The sequence below is a fragment of the Amphiprion ocellaris genome, chromosome 14, assembly GCF_022539595.1.
Source record: "Amphiprion ocellaris isolate individual 3 ecotype Okinawa chromosome 14, ASM2253959v1, whole genome shotgun sequence".
In the NCBI taxonomy this organism is placed as follows: Eukaryota; Metazoa; Chordata; class Actinopteri; family Pomacentridae; genus Amphiprion; species Amphiprion ocellaris.
In genome coordinates this window covers 23,294,420-23,311,042 of record NC_072779.1, presented here as the reverse complement: position 1 = coordinate 23,311,042, position 16,623 = coordinate 23,294,420, and the positions used below count along the sequence as shown (strand labels likewise).

At 40.0% G+C, this 16,623-nt stretch overlaps 2 protein-coding genes across 3 annotated transcripts in view; one reads left to right on the top strand and one right to left on the bottom strand.

The window, feature by feature from the left end:
- Positions 1-16,623, bottom strand: part of opcml (opioid binding protein/cell adhesion molecule-like) — a 382,017-nt gene that overhangs the window by 82,352 nt on the left and 283,042 nt on the right. The gene's annotated exons all lie outside the window — the stretch shown is intronic.
- On the top strand, positions 14,332-16,255 carry LOC129350519 (golgin subfamily A member 6-like protein 22). Its single transcript, XM_055017304.1, has one exon. The coding sequence runs from the start codon at positions 14,348-14,350 to the stop codon at positions 15,197-15,199; it is 852 nt and encodes a 283-aa protein (XP_054873279.1). The 5' UTR covers positions 14,332-14,347; the 3' UTR covers positions 15,200-16,255.

Sequence of the window (16,623 nt, the reverse complement as noted above, 5' to 3'; positions counted from 1 at the left end):
ATCACACTCACATTCACACTTATGGACAATTTAGAATTACCAATTAACCTGGGCAGGTTTTTGGATTGTGGGAGGAAGTCATGCACAGAGAGAACATACAAACTCCATGCAGAAAGATCCCGGGAAGGCAGCTAAGCACACCAGCTAACAGGTCAGATTAACCCACTGGCCAAAGTGTACCCGGGTATACTTTGACCTAGGCCAGTTTGACCGGGCGCTTAATCTGGCCCGTTACACCAGGGATCTTCTAGCTGCAATGCAAAAGTGCTAACCACCAAGCCACTGTGCAGCCTATTTGGAAACATAGTAGATGAAAAAAAAATAAATAAAATTTAAAAATGCCAACCAGGACAGTGATATAAAACTACGTGAACACTGACAGTCTACCCATGAAGTGCACTGCCTTATACTGTATTTTTAAATTGCCTTGTCACATTTACAGATCCAAAATAGCACATTTTGTACATTGCAATAATATGAAACCAGTCAATTTAGCTCACCAACATCACCATACCACATTAACATTGCTTATTTAACATCATATACTATAGATTTCAAATATACTGATTATATTAATTATTTTTAAAATGTGCTACTGTCTTTGTGTGGTTCAGTGGATTGAAATGTACAACAGACAATTGATCAAACAGTTGCATCGTCATTCTAGACATCTACATTTGATGTAATTACAATTTTCAAAAAACCAAACTTCTTTGGCGTTCAATTTTTGTCTTAAGTATTTTAATATTATAAATATTGTTCATACTTATTTATTATGCCATGTGAATAGTCATTGTTTTTTTTTTCGCATCCAGCATGAGGTTTATTGATAGACTTAGCCGACACAGCTAAATAAACATGGTATACAGGCGGTGTTGTTTCTTAGAAGCAGGAAAAGCCCAAATCCCAAAATGTCAGCCTAGCTGCGACAGTAGCTCCAGGCGGGACACACAGCCTCAAGTCTCTCCTTTGATCAACATCGGCACAGACATGACAACGAGGTGGCTTTGCCAACTTAGAATTAATGATTACTGGATATCCTAGTTTTAACTGAACAATCTGTGACTGTTGTCATGGTAAAGTTCTGCATTGGCAGTGGTTGTGCTCCCTGCAGGGCTGGTGAGCTGATCTGGGTCTGGACAAAGAACTGATTGGTCTTGAATGGGGCTACCACTTATTGATTATTCTAAGCGTTGTTTTTGATTAATCATTATGTCCATGCAATGTAAAAGACTGCAAAACAAGTTTAGTATCATAAAAGTCTCTGAAAACAAGCAAAAACACCACACGATCTCCTAAAACCAGAGCATTCAGGCATTGTTGCTTTAAAGAAAAAAAAAAGACAAAATAATTGATTATGACAACTAAAATAATTGATTAATCAAATACTTGCAGAAAATTATCCTGACACTTGACCAACTAATTCGGCCCAAGTGTTCAATTGCACAGCGACATCTCATAATACTATATAACCGGAGTAATTACGAAGAGATGGGGTTCAGATGAGCATTATGTTTGTGTACAGGTTGACTACTAACAGTATGAGGGTAATTTTGAAAATGTGTTTTTAAGTAGTCCAACCATGTCTCTCAAATTTGCATTCAAAGACTGTATGACTGATTGTGTACAGATATTTACATGAACTAACTCAGAATCTTAAAGCCACAAAATGAGGTAGGTGCCAAAGGTTGTACATTTTTGAAAACTATTTTTGGACACCATCATTAATCTGTGTACAAAATATCTGCTGTCAGCAAGAGTGCTGCATCTGTAATTACTTGGGCAAATATTTCATGGAAGTCAGTATAGCAAGTACAATAGCAACACTGAGCATTTAATCAGTCAGTTAATATAAGGATATTTTATAGCACTCAATTCATCAAACTCTAGTTGTAAAGCACATTTCACACAATGTAGTTTAGATCAAAGTGCTTCACAGATGACTGATAAGCCAATAATCCACATCAAGTAGAGAGTAAAATAAAAGTAGATAAAAATAAAAAGATTAAAAAGGCAAAATACGAAAACAAAATAAAATAAACAGTAGTTAGAAAAATTAGAAAACATTACAAAGTGTGAGTTTTCATGGAAAACATGAAATTGTCTGGAAGACCCCAAACTTTTGAATGGTAGTGTACATACATAATAGTACATCATGTCTATTAACCATACTTAATCAAAAACCAGGCAGAGCAGAAGATTTCAGCAATTCCAGTTGCTGTCAGGTCTTCAGGCAGACTGTTCCTAGCTAAAAACTACTCCACCACAGGACCAGGACCTGAGGCCCATATTGGTTCATATCCTGCAAGTCTGTGAAACATGTATGCTAGTGCAGGCCATAAATTGCTTGAAAAACAAATGGAGGATTTTCTAATAATATCAAAACTGATAGACAACCAGTGTAAGAACTATTATATTCTCTCTTTCTGGTTATGGCATTCAGCCTGCGCAGTTGTGAATCAGATGTACCTGATTTATAGCATTTTTAAGTTAGCTGAGAAGCAAAGCATCATGCACAGATATAAATGGTAACAATTCAGACATTTTTAAAGTGTACACTTTAAGCCTCACAACAGGCAGAAGCTTGTCTATACCAAACAGCTGCTTCACAAGTGCATGGCATAAAACAAGACAGCCAGATCCTCATGTCAGGACTTAGTCTACCCACATCTGAAAGCCAACGGACCCCAATGTACAGTGCTGTAAAAAAGTATTTGCACCCCCTACAGATATCTTCTATTGTTGCATGTGTCACACTTAAATGTTTCAGATCAAACTAATTGCAATATTATGCAAAGAAAACACAAAATGCAATTTTAAAATGATGATTTTAATTATTAAAGGAAAAATGTTGCCCAGTCCCACCTTGGCTTATGTGCAAAAGTAATTGACATGTACTAGTCTGGAAAGGGTTACATAACCATTGCCATGGCAATGGTTACAAAACCATTGCCATGGCTCTGGGATGCAAATGGAGAAAACATGGAACAGTGGTGAACCTTCCCAGGAGCGGACCAACTACCAACATTTCTCCTAGAGCACATCGACATCTCATCCACAGAGGCCAGACAAACTTTAAAAGGACTGCAGGCCTCACTGGTGTCAGTTAAGGTCCAGCTACATGATTCTACAATAAGGAAGAAACTGTGTGAAAATGGCATCCAAGGCAGAGTTGCAATGCACAAACCACTACTGATCAAAAATAACAAAAGGTCCGTCTGGCTTTGCAACAAAAAATAAAAATAAAAAATCTGTATAAGCCAAAATACTTTTGAGATAGCATCCTGTGGACTGATAAGTCAAAGGTGGGGCTTTTTGGATGACATGGGTCCTGTTACATCTGGAGTAAAGCTAATACTGGGTTCCACAAGAAGAACATGATACCAACAGTGAAACATGGTGGTGGTAGTGTAATGGGCTGCTTTGCTTCCACAGGACCTGGATGACTTGTCATAATTGATGGGGCCATGAATACTGCTCTCTGTGAGAAAATCCTCCTGGAGAATATCCACCATCAGTTCATGTCATAAAGCTCAACACAAATGGGTTATGCAGCATGACAAAGACCCGAAGCACACAAGGAAGTCCACCTCTGAGTGGCTCAAAAAGAACAAAATGAAGGTTTGAGTGGCCAAGTCAAAGTCTGGACTTCAATCTAATTGAGACGCTAAGGCAATACTTTATAAAGGGGAGAAACCTTCTAGCTGAATTACAACCATTTCACAGAGAAGAGGGGGCTAAATTTCCTCCATGGTGATGTCAAAGACTGATCACAAGCTGTAACAAACATTTAACTGAAGTTGTTTCTGCTGTTAAGAAATGATCAACTGGTGATTAGGTATATGGGGGATAATTACTTTTTAATACAGGTTTTCAACACATTCTCAAAAAAAATAAAATAAAAAAAATTGTTGTTTATGTCTGACTAATATTAAATCAATATATACACTACTGTTCAAAAGTTTGTGGTCACCCAGGCAATTCAATGTTTTCCATGAAAACTTATACTTTTATTCATGTGCTAACATAATCCCACAAGGGTTTTCTAATCATCAATTAGCCTTTCAGCACCATTAGTTAACACAATGTAGCATTAGAACACAGGAGTGATGGTTGCTGGAAATGTTCCTCTGTACCTCTATGTAGATATTCCTTTAAAAATAAGTAGTTTCCAGCTAGAATAGTCATTTACGATACAAACAATGTCTAGACTATTTCTGATTCATTTAATGTTATCTTCATTGAGGAAAAAAAAAAGATATTTTCTTTCAAAAATAAGGACATTCTTAAGTGACCCCAAACTTTTCAATGGTAGTATACATACATAGTTTCATGATCCTGAACATTTAAATGTAAGAAATACGCAAAAATAGAAGACATCAGGACAATATTTTTTTCACAGCACCGTACACATTTTGGCCAGAGGAGATCAATGAGTGAAAACACAAGGAGGAGCTGGTCTTTGACACCATTTATAATGAATTCCCAACATACTAGAATAGGGATTTACAAATAAGTGACCCTAAAATCAACCCTTGGGAAACCCATAGATTGTTTGAGGTTTTGGGGAAGGTATTTTTAATTGCAGAGGATAACTCTCTACTGGATAGATGGAAGGAAAACCAGTTAAACGTGTTCCCTCGCCTTATGTGATCCCTCCGTCTCTTTTAAAGAATTTTGTATTATGTAACACAGTGCTAAAATCAAGTAGTAGCAAAATGAAAGGTTTACTGTGATCTATGCCTATCCTTTCATCAATAATTACTGTTACTAGGGCTGTCTCCGAGCTACGATGAGCTTGTAAAACAGACATTTCCAATTTATTGAGTTTAAAAAAAAAAAAAAAAAGATTGTACACTGGGTTGACTATAATTTTAATTTTAATTACTTTAAAAAAAGGAGGATTGAAGATTAGTCTTTAGTGACCAGGTATCGAGGGATCAAAGTTGCTCTTTAAAAGAGGCTTCACAAACAGTCTTAAATACTGTGCTGTACACCTAATTGCATCAAGTGAATAAAAGTTGTGAGGACCCCTTCAAGTACTAAATTAAAAAGAAATCAATAAATAAATAAATAAATAAGAGGGAGGTTGGGATTAGGTCAAAGGTGCACCTGGAGGAAGTGTCTGCACCACTTCAGTGAGCATTTCAACAAAAAAAAAAAAAACAGGCTAAAACTCTTCACACTACATACTCTGTTTCACTGTTATAGAGGTTAAGGTACACCGGATCGTCACTGTTTCCATTTTTTTAAAAAGATGGTAGCACTTAAACCACAAATGGCTGAATCATTTTTCCTTCCTTACCTCCCTAATTAGTAGATAAAAATGTTAATGTTCCAAATATCTCCTTCCTGACTTAACCCTCCTATTATCCTCAAATATTACTAACACATTTTACCCTAAGGGTCAATCTGACCCCAGGGATATTTGCCTCCAGAAAGTAATTTACATAAAATTGTTGACCAAGTTTTTGTGTCAGGCACTTTGTTTGTTGAATACATAAATAACCCCTTGATAATGAAACCTATCAGTGAGTTGACCTGTATTCTAGCACCACCATCAGACCAAACTTTTGAATTAGAATTAATCTATCTTGGAAAGTTCATACAAATCTTCTCAAATTTACCGACAGCATTAATGACCACTTCAGTATGAACCCTATTGGTTTTGGTGGTAATATTATTTTTCCTGTAGTGCCACCATCAGCTCAGACTCAGTTTGAGAGGTATTGTATCTTGAATGACACGGGACAAAACTTGGAATGTGTTCAGAGACATGGTGGCTGGAAATATTGCCCTTGTAGTCTCAGCATTCCAAAGGCTTGCTGTTGCTCACCTTTTGATTTGAAAACTCTTGCCAAAATGAGCAAGTCAGTGTAGGCTGACTTGCTCATTTTGACTTTATTGTAGTTGTAGACAACTACAATAAAGTCTTTCCAACTGTCCCCATACATGTTCCCTCTTTAAATTTGTCATCTCAAGTACAACATTTTCAATCGATGGTGTTATGAAGAGCTCTAATGACTTGATGTCTTCAACACGGCTGACTGCATATCTGGTGGGGCCTGGAACTATTTTGATAACATTAGTGTTCAGCCTACCCTGCTGTTGAAGTGGGGAAAAGGGGCCATATTATCGTTCCATTTTTGGAAGGGATCATGTCTGCTGGTGATTGAGAGACATCATGAGGGTCAACACTCAGTCTCATCAGATGAGTCCTCCTCAACACAATCCTCAGTTTCCTTCTCCTCTATCCCACTTTCATTGTCAAAGAGCTGTTCCAAAACATCATTGACAGTAAACCTTTTCCCACAGGAAATTGTCAAGTGAGAGAGCATGCAGACTGCAGTATACACAGAGAACAATGAGAAGTGAATTGGATAGAGGGCTACCATGCAAGCTTTTCTATTTTTGCTCCTCCCTTATTTTGCATGAACTACCAATGTCCTTGTGGGAGCACCCTGCCCTCACACAGTGCAGGAAATATCAGTTCTACTTCGGCAGGTGTGAGTACAGTAGATCACACATACACCTTCAGGCCCATGGAGCGAGAAAGTTCTCGTGAGAATATCGTTTCCCCCTCCCTCATTTCATGTTAGCATCAAAAGTGGAAAATTATGGTCCCTCTACCCACTTCAACAACAAGGTAGATGTGCTGCTAAGAGTGTGTCAAACCAGACACAGACATGTTGAAGAGATAAAGCCATTATTCGAGCTCTTCATATAACCATCAATTGAAAATATTGTACTTGAGATGATCATTTTAGAAGGGAGGCATGTGTAGTTGGAAAGACTTGGACATGATCAATTTGCAAGTCTACAATGGCTTCTTCATTTTGGCAGGATTCAAGTTGTTTCCCACATGCCCACACCACGAGAAATATCAAAGTCAACTAGTATTTTTTGAATGATCAACACTGAATGGGGGCAATGTGGGGTCAAATTGACCCCAAGGATAATAGGAGGGTTAAGGATCTTGCTCAGAGGCACCTCAGAGCCATCGTTGAAGCTTTTAATTGTTGAGAGAGAAGTGAATGTTCTCCACTGGCCAGACATTCCCACAGAACTTGAGCCTTTAAAAACATCTGCTCATCTCTAGTGTTGCATTTCCTCCTCCCAGAACACAAGATGTTTAAGGTCGTAAATGGGGAAACTATAAAAACTGCACACTCAAAATGAGGTTAAAAGTAAAAATGGGAGTCACTCATGTAGAATAACTCGATTCTCTCAGTCAGATCTTCTGAACCAGTCTCCCCACCTGAAAGAAGCGTTGTCAAACACCCTCTCTTGTATAGTCTCCCAGCCAGGCTGATCACCAACAGCCCACATCTGAGCTCTACTTCATAGGTGCAGCTGGTCTACCTGATGATCAGGGTGAGCTGAGACCTGGGCCGTTTTTCAATATGTGTACTTTTCCATACTTGCGTTCTTGCATACTCGTGAAACGTCATCGGTCGGAGACCAAGTACTGTCCCAAATCAAAGTACGCATCTGGCCAAGAACGGAAGAAATACCCAGATGTGTTCTCACTCCGCCCACATTGTCGAGACTGCATCAGACTAGACTTGTGTGGACTTGGGGCAGTCAAATAACCCATAATGCATTTCGAGCCGACCAGTGGGAAAGGCCGAGGAGGAAACTTTCAGAGGTAACACAAGTTTTTTTTTGTTTTTTTTGGAATACTACCGTTATTATGACACAAAATGTAGTTTTCAGATTATTTCAGGCGAGGAAGTAGTTGTGTAAACATCAAATATGTGGTCAATTTATAAAGATAAAGCCTGATTAAAAATTTGCTCCAACGGTTTTGGAGATGTGAGCGTCCAGGTTAGACAGCTGTGAACGGATGGTCAGCTCTCACTGTAGCCGTTGAGAGCAGCCTGATGTCGGCAAGACTTTTTGAAATCTGTCACTGGCTCTGACGGTTCTATAGCAGTTAAACGGGGATACATATAGTTTTACGTTTATCTAACGGCCACACTTCGGCCTCACGGTGTATTTTTTTATTGTTCAGAGAAAATGGGTTTGAAAGAAGTTAATGCTCATGACTTTATATTGTTTATGTTTTATTCGATTGCTCACCATGTACTTCTGAATTATTGTCTTGTCTTCATAACCTGTAGTACAACTTTGTTCTATTCTTATGACTGTTACTGTGCATTAAAAATAACATTTAAGCAATATTTTATTCCAGGGACATCTGAAGAAACCCAGATCCTCACTGACTGCTGGGAGACTCCACAGACAGAACATCAGTAGCTCCATCTTCAGCATCTGGACCAGCAGGATGCTGTTCATGGAAATTGAAGGATATAACATGCTTAAATGTATTTAAGCATTTTGCAATTAAACATTATTCAGTTGTGTTCAAACAATGGATTGAATTGTTGAAGCCAGAATTCAATTTTCCTGCAACATCAGACCTGTTTGATCAGACACCGTTGATGGTTGAAAAAGTTTCTGTTTTATTACCTGACAGGCAGAGGAAGAGCTCACCTGTTAGAGCTCACCTGTATTCAGGTTCTGAGTAAAGTAGTTGAAATGAAATATTCTCTCATTATTTACTGATGGTGTTTAGTGCATACAGAAGTCCTGATGATCACATTAAAGTGTAGTGATGTTTGTGTATCTGTCAGACTATAAACCTCTGGATGCTGGAGGACAAACATCAGGTATGTATGTAGAATGTAGACTAATGTATTTTAGTAATGTTAATAATAAAACTGTAAGCCATCCATCCCTGTTTACGAGGTGTCCTTGTGAAAGTTTAATATTTTTTCATTAATCAGTTTCTGAAAAGTTTTTGTGGATCTACTGATAGAACTGAGAATAAGACATTTCAGTTCAATTGCATCACAAACTACAGCTGTCAATAAATCAGTGGCTCTAAAACGTTAAAAAAAAAGATTTATAACGATCTTACAAACCTGAATATATATACACAGTAACTGTTTTTATAATAAAATGTGAACATGTAGGGCTGTGTTATTATATCTGGTTCCATTTCGTTGTTTTTCACGGTAAAAAAAAACGGAGCAGATGAGCTGAGGTGGTGACGTCATGAAGTATGCTCGTGTTCCAATTGCATATTAACCGAGATGCATTCTTGGGAGTCCGTACTTTGGAGTAAAAACAAAATAATAATAATTTTCGTATCAATCCAAACACTTCCAAAATTACAAGTGACACAAAACAAAAACAGGATTGCTATATCTAAACAAATAAAGAATCACATACAAACACCGGTCCCTGCTTTAAAGTTATTCTATATCTATACATACTGTAGACGAGAAAGCAATTTAGTTGTGTTGAACATCATTTCTAGGACACAGGGTCTGATACCATTAAGTAAACCTCAAAAGATCTAATCTAGACACGAAGCAGTGTCACAGTTTTATACCAACAACAGCAAGAATTGGGATAGGGCTTTGTGTACCAAGCAGATAATTTCTTAGTGTGGGATCAACACCTGATCAGTGTCAGTCCTGATGTGAGGATTCTTTGAAGTCAATCAAACTGAAGAATCTGAAAAAGAAACCAGTGCTCCTGTGCTTGGGAGTTTCAGTTTAAAGGATAAATGTGAGCTGAGCCCCTGCAATGGACTGGCTCCCTGTCCAGAGAGGTGTGTGGATAAGCTGCTTCACGCCTCAAAAACAGGAGATAATCTCCTTAGCAATGGGGCCCATCAGCTCAAACAAGCCATACTTTAAAGACTAAACAGACTGGCTACCCTTCAGATGAATGAATCATTGTTCAGTTTTGATGCTCTTTCATCTAATGAAAACATCTCAGTAAAATCAGGTGAAGTAATTAGGATGCCTACATCTCCTAAATTAGGCCTCAGGGTAGCACAAACTGCAATATGGGATATAAAAATGTCTCAGAGCAAATAATTAATAGTTCACACAGTGATGTTGAACATAAAACATCAAAGAATGGATCTGAACGAAAGCCAGAGAAGCCAGTTTAATATCTCCGCATGCGTTCTTAATGTGAAAAAGGCTGACCGACCACCGTCCATCTGCTGACATGCACCTGTAAACCACCAGGGCATGGAGCAGGACCGTGTCTCCCCGCAGCATCTCCCACTTTTGTTGAGGAAAATGAAAACAGCGCAGCTCAGACCAAATGGCCATCCAGCTTGGTAGGTGAGAAGTTGAAATATCCACCAGGCTCAGGAAAGAAGAAGCCCTTTACACAAGTAAAGCTCATAAGGCTTACTCTCCAATTTCAGTTATCCTAATGTTGTGGGATATTTCAAATGCCTCATTAGTTGCACTTTGCGAGAAGAGCAGAAGTTCCGCTCTACTCTATAATGAGGCCTGAAGCTTATTAGACCAGTGTGAATTGAACTGAAAGGACAAATGCATTCCCTTTTCTACTTCTCTTTATGGCACAGAAAGGTTTGGATCCTAATCAGGAAAAAAAAAACACAGAGCCACATCATTGCACTTGACAGAACCAAAGAGGCTAACCCTGTAGTCCATTTAGGGCATTTTATTATTGAATTGAATTACTCTTGCCCTCTAATACATTGTGATGTACTGGCAGTCTGTTCTGGAAATGCCATATGTTTCTCTCAAACTGTTGCCTTCAGATGTTCATATGAATCAAAGAACCCAGCTCGTGCAAATGTGTAAAGCACTGGGCATAAAGAGACTCCCCATGGTCTGAATCCATGTTGGCAAAGTGTGGTGAGTGCTGAGAAGACTACACGGTGCGCTCCTTTATTTGAACTTGCAGTGGAAGCTACAGTTGATACAAATTATTCAACCCTGCTAATTGTATCTATCAGACATAGTGAAACTGATGAAATGAAAGTGTGTAATCTTTCTGAGTTGCAAGATTTTTTATGTAATACAACCCAGCGTAAAGTATTTTAACAAAAATGTGTATTGGTTAAAAAGTCTTCTTTTTAGCTTAAGACATTTTTTCAAATTTTTCTTGGTGATAATTTATTCTTATTTTTGGAAACATATATGATAAAAATCTTGTAAATATTTTCAAAAAAATGAGTAAAAATCTTCCAAAAAATGAGTAAAAATATCTAAAATGATTACATAAATATAAGTAAAACTTCAGATATTTTATTTAAGAACGTTCACTGAAATTCGCTGGATTTTGGTTGAATTTTGGTAATGTTCTTAAGAAACATTTTTAACTTTTCTTTATTTCCACCAAAAAATGTTCAAAGATTCCCAAAAATGTTAAAAATGTGGACATCAGAAGTTTCACTGTGAATTTTTTATTTTTTTTTATTCCCCACATTTTGAAACTTTAAAACAGGTCATTTTTTTACCCGCAGGACGACACGAGGGTTAATAAACTGGACTTTAAAAAACAAAGACTTTTGGAGTCAATAAGACTAGTTGTTGAATCAGAGTTTCAGAGGCAGCGACCGAAAACACACCTGTTTAAAACTCTGTGTTTGTTCCTGGTTTCCTAGCAACGTGTCATGGCGCCACTCACCTCTCCTTCCCGCTGCGTTAGCTGCTCCCTCCTCGCAGAATTGGAACAACGTATATCCACACTCCACCAGATCCGTGAAGCCGAACTCCAAATGGACACCATCGTTCTCCGTTCGACTCAACCGGAGTTCGCATCGTCCACCAGCCCCGTCATCGAGGCCGCTCCAGCTGTGGCTGCCTCCCTACCGGCGTCTGATGTCTCCTCACCCGATCTGGCAGCCGCCGTCCCTTCGCCGATCGCCGAACTGGACGCCACCTGGGCTCGGCAGGGAGCCAAACCGAAGACTCTCGCCACCTCCACTCCATGCGAGCCTGCGTCCTGGACCCTGGTCGCTCCCCGTCACCGGAGAGCAAAACAGCCCCCTCAAGTGCCGCTGCAGAGCATCCAGCTGGACAATAAGTACAACATCCTCGACCTCAACGACTTTCCTCTCCTGGCAAATGGATCCCAAACTCCACCGTCACTGTCCCTACCTTCCAAAAACATTTTTAAACATTCAACTCTTCCCGGAGCTCGCCGTCGCTCCATGCCACAGTTTACACCAGCTCCGCATCAGTGGACCAATTCCTCCGTTCAACCGTGGATGCGGACTCTTTAGTAGGATCCTTAGTCTGAACAGCTGGCTCCTCTCGGCTTGCAGAACACACAACATGGGCTTCATCGACAACTTCAACCTCTTCTGGAACCGCCCGTCATTCTACCGCTCAGATGGAACACTTCCAAACAAGCTAGGTAGCTCAGTGCTAACGGGCAACATCCAACACGCTGTTCAATCACTTCCACAGGACTGACTACTCACTCATCACACACCCTCCCCCGAGCCCCCGTCTTCAGCTCCATCCCAGTCTGTTACTGCTAGCGCTAGCCCCCCTTGCTGGCCTTTTTCAGCATCTCCTCCACCACCACATCATCCTATTCAAGCTGTTATCACAAACAGACCTCCCCAGAGACTGAGTACTCGGCTCAGCTGGAAACCACGTGACCGCAACAGGTGTTTGCTGTCAGTGCCACTCCGTCCAGCGGCGGAATCAGCTGATCTGTCATCGGAGATTCGGATGGCATTACTGAACGCTCGCTCCATCTCTAACAAATCCCTCACTCTTAATGAACTTTTTGTGAGTGAACGCATGGATTTTATGTTCCTGGTGGAAACGTGGCAGAGGGAAAAGGAGTTTTTCCATTTAAAGGAGCTCTGTCCACCTGGCTGCTCCGTTATCGGGACGCCTCGGACGGCGCGCCGTGGTGGAGGTCTTGCCGTTGTGTACCATGACAGCCTCTTAAGCAGGCTGGTAAACTCTGAACCTTTCTCTTCCTTTGAGTGTCAGATGATAAAAGTCGGATCTTTTAACACATTTTATTGTGTTTTAGTTTATCGCCCTCCTGGCCCTGTGGGTGCCTTTTTTACTGATTTTACAGACTTCTTATCATCAATTATTAAACTGGAGAGGGTTTTAATCATTGGAGATTTTAACATTCATATTGATGATGTCACATGTAACTCCACTGCTGACTTTTTATCCATCACCGACTCTTTGAACTTTACTCAGCATGTCTCTGGACCCACACATGTTAAGGGTCATACCTTGGACCTAGTCTTCTCACTTGGCCTAAATGTTGGGAACGTGTGTGTGAAGGACTTTCACATCAGTGACCATAGCTGTGTGCTTTTTAACATTGATTTCCCTGCAGTTTCTCCCCCTGTGAAACTGAAAACTCAAAGGAGGATTATTAATCAGGAAGTTGCAGATGGCTTCTCAGCCTTGTTTGCTCCACAGGTACTGATGGAAATTAACAACCCTGACGTTTTTACCCAAACTTTCAATAGTCACTGTACAGCCATTTTAGACAGAGTGGCACCAGTGAAATCCAGCTTTGCACCAGTAAATGCACCTCAACCTTGGGTAAATGACTCCATCCGCTCTTTTAGGAGAAACTGTCGACATGCTGAACGGCTGTGGAAGTCAACACAGCTTGAGGTCCACAGACTCCACCTAAAGGAACTCAGAGCCTCTTTAAATGAAATGTTGAGAACGGCCAGGACCCGGTATTTCGCACAAATTATCTCTTCAAATAAGAAAAACCCTAGAGTCCTATTTGACACGATTACCTCACTTGTTTCACCTGTTGTTCCTAAACTTCCTGTGTATTGTCAAGCAGACAGTAATGAATTCCTTCAATTTTTTGTTGACAAGGTCAGGAACATTAGAGAGAATATTTTTCCACTGTCCTCTTTAAATTCTGACTTTGGTATATCTTTGTCTTGTAAGTGGTCATCCGTTAGCCCTGTGACCCTACAGGATATCACTGCTTTGCTACAGAAAATGAAACCCTCCTCATCTCTTGCTGATGTTCTCCCTACAAAGTTGTTTAATACTGTTTTTAACATTATTGGCCCCACAATTGTGAAATTGATAAGTGTTTCACTCTCAACTGGTGTGGCTCCCAGCTTTTTTAAACATGCGGTTGTTGAACCAGTACTTAAAAAGCCGAATCTAGACCCCTCACTACCTCTAAACTACAGGCCTATTTCCAAACTTCCATTTCTGTCTAAGATCATGGAAAAAGTGGCAACAGTCAGAGAAGCAGCTGGTTTGTTTTGAACGACCAACAACAAACGACAAGCGACGACCGACATCTACAGACAACCTATAACCACAGCCCGGTGCTTTTTACCACGTGTCTATTTCTATAATCACCACATCACTTTGCACAATAATGGCCTCTTCACCGGCCATGGATTGGGACAACGTTCACGAGCAGCTCAAGAAAGTCGAAGGCCTCTTTGCGATGCTGCAGATTTACACAAACCTCCAGAAAGAGGGAGCCGGAGAAGATCAGGAGGCTCTGAAGGAGCAGGTCCAAGTCCTGCAAGGGTTAAATGCCAGACTGCTGTCAGACAACAGCGAAATGGCAGCAAAGAACAGAGAGCTGGAGGAGAAGATGCGACAGATGCAGAAGGAGAACATCAACCCTCTGCAAGAACGCATCAGAAAGATGGAGGACAAGATCACAAACGCTCCAGGCAGACAAGACGCAGCTGAGAAACTGGTATGAGGAGAACCTCCTCCAGATCAGGAGCGTAGGATCCCGGATGCATCAGCAAACGGTCTACAGCCTCTACTTCCTGGCACAACAGATGTACGTCAGGCAGCAGGAAGTTCTTGGAGGCATCAACAAGAGTCTCTCAGAGACGCTCTTCCGTGTCAAGAATCAGCTGCTGCAGGCCAACAATGAGATCCAGCAGAAAGAACGAAGCTGGACGGCCGAGCGTCAAACGGTGGAGCAGCTCAGGAAGGTCGTCGCTGACAAAGAAAAAGAAACGCAAAAGATTCTGAAGCGACTGAAAGAGACTGAAAGCAACCTGCAGGAGGAAATCCGATTGCTGCAAGCTAACAATAAGGAGCTGCAGGAGCAACAAAAAAAGACGGACGCCGTCAACAACGACCTGCAGGAGGAAGTCCGACTGCTGCAAGCTAACAATAAGGAGCTGCAGGAGCAACAAAAAAAGACGGACGCCGTCAACAACGACCTGCAGGAAGAAGTCCGACTGCTGCAAGCTAACAATAAGGAGCTGCAGGAGCAACAAAAAAAGACAGATGCCGTCAACAACAACCTGCAGGAGGAAGTCCGACTGCTTCAAGCTAACAATAAGGAGCTGCAGGAGCAACAAAAAAAAGACGGACGCCATCAACAACGACCTGCAGGAGGAAGTCCGACTGCTGCAAGCTAAAAATAAGGAGCTGCAGGAGCTACAAAAAAGGAGGGACGCCCTCAACAAAAACCTGCAGGAGGAAGTCCAACTGCTGCAAGCTAACAATAATGAGCTGCAGGAGCAACAAAAACAGACGGATGCCGTCAACAACGACCTGCAGCAGATGGTCAAACTGGTGCAAGCTAACAATAAGGCGCTGGTGTCGTATTGTCTCAAAAGGACAAAGAAAGGGAGTGTCTTTGAGCGCTTCAGAAATAATGAAATTACGAATGAAGAGTTGATGGAGGAGGTAGAAGAACCAGCAGTGAAGAGGAAGAAGAAGAAAAAGAGCTTTTGGAGCTGGTTCAGGAGGAGCAATAGGAACGTGGAGGAGGCTAATGATAGCTCAGTGTAGCTCCTTCTGCCTCCCCCATCTTATTATATATAGTATTTATAATTTAAATAACAATAATCCTTCCTAACAAGGGTCATTTACTATTAGTTACACTATAGTCCAGTTATGATTTAAATCTGAAAAAAATCCCTAAAAAACCCATATTGGTCGATCCCTATACCCTCTCTATTTGCCCCCTTTCCCCCCTCTATCAAAAAACCCCCCACATCAAATAAAAAAAACATCAATCATGTTTCTGCACATGTGGATGATACTTTTAATTTTAGGATTTTCATGTTTTTGAAGAAAAATGAGCTGAATTTAAATTGCTTTCAGGTGCTGCCGCTTGTAAATATTACAAGAATTGTAATTTATATTTTGTGTTTAAATCGTCAAGTTTTAAATATTTTTAAGGGGAAATTTTGACAGTTTGTTGCTTTTATGAGGCTTCACAGATAATAACTTTTCATAATGCTGAATTTGTTTTATGCTGTGGTTAGTCCAGGTGTTTATTCTGTTAAATATGATGCATATTCTGTGTTTATATTATTTTGTATACATACAGGTATACTTTCTACTTGAATAATATACAGGTATATTTTCTACTTGAATAAAATCTGTGTGATATAGATACTAATTTAATGCTTATGTCAATATTTCCATTTATGAAAGAATCTATGCAATGCCACTGGCATGTGCAATAAAGTATGTCTTGATTTATTTAGGTTATTTCTTTAATTTTTGTACGACATTTCCACAATGTTTGCCCTGATCTGATCTTTGCTGCTGGAACAATGCAAATTTCCACACTGTGGGATTAATAAAGGCTTAGATTAACTTAGCTTTAGCTTAGTTTAGCTTATCTTAGGTCAGCTTATCTTAGTTTATTTCATTTTAGCTTATCATATCCTAGCTTATCTTAGTTTAGCTTATCTTATCTTAGTTTAGCTTATCTTACCTTAGTTTAGCTTATCTTAGCTTATCGTATCCTAGTTTAACTTATCTTATCGTGTCTTAGTTTAGCTTATCTTATCGAATCTTAGTTTAACTCAGTGGTTCTCAATTTTTT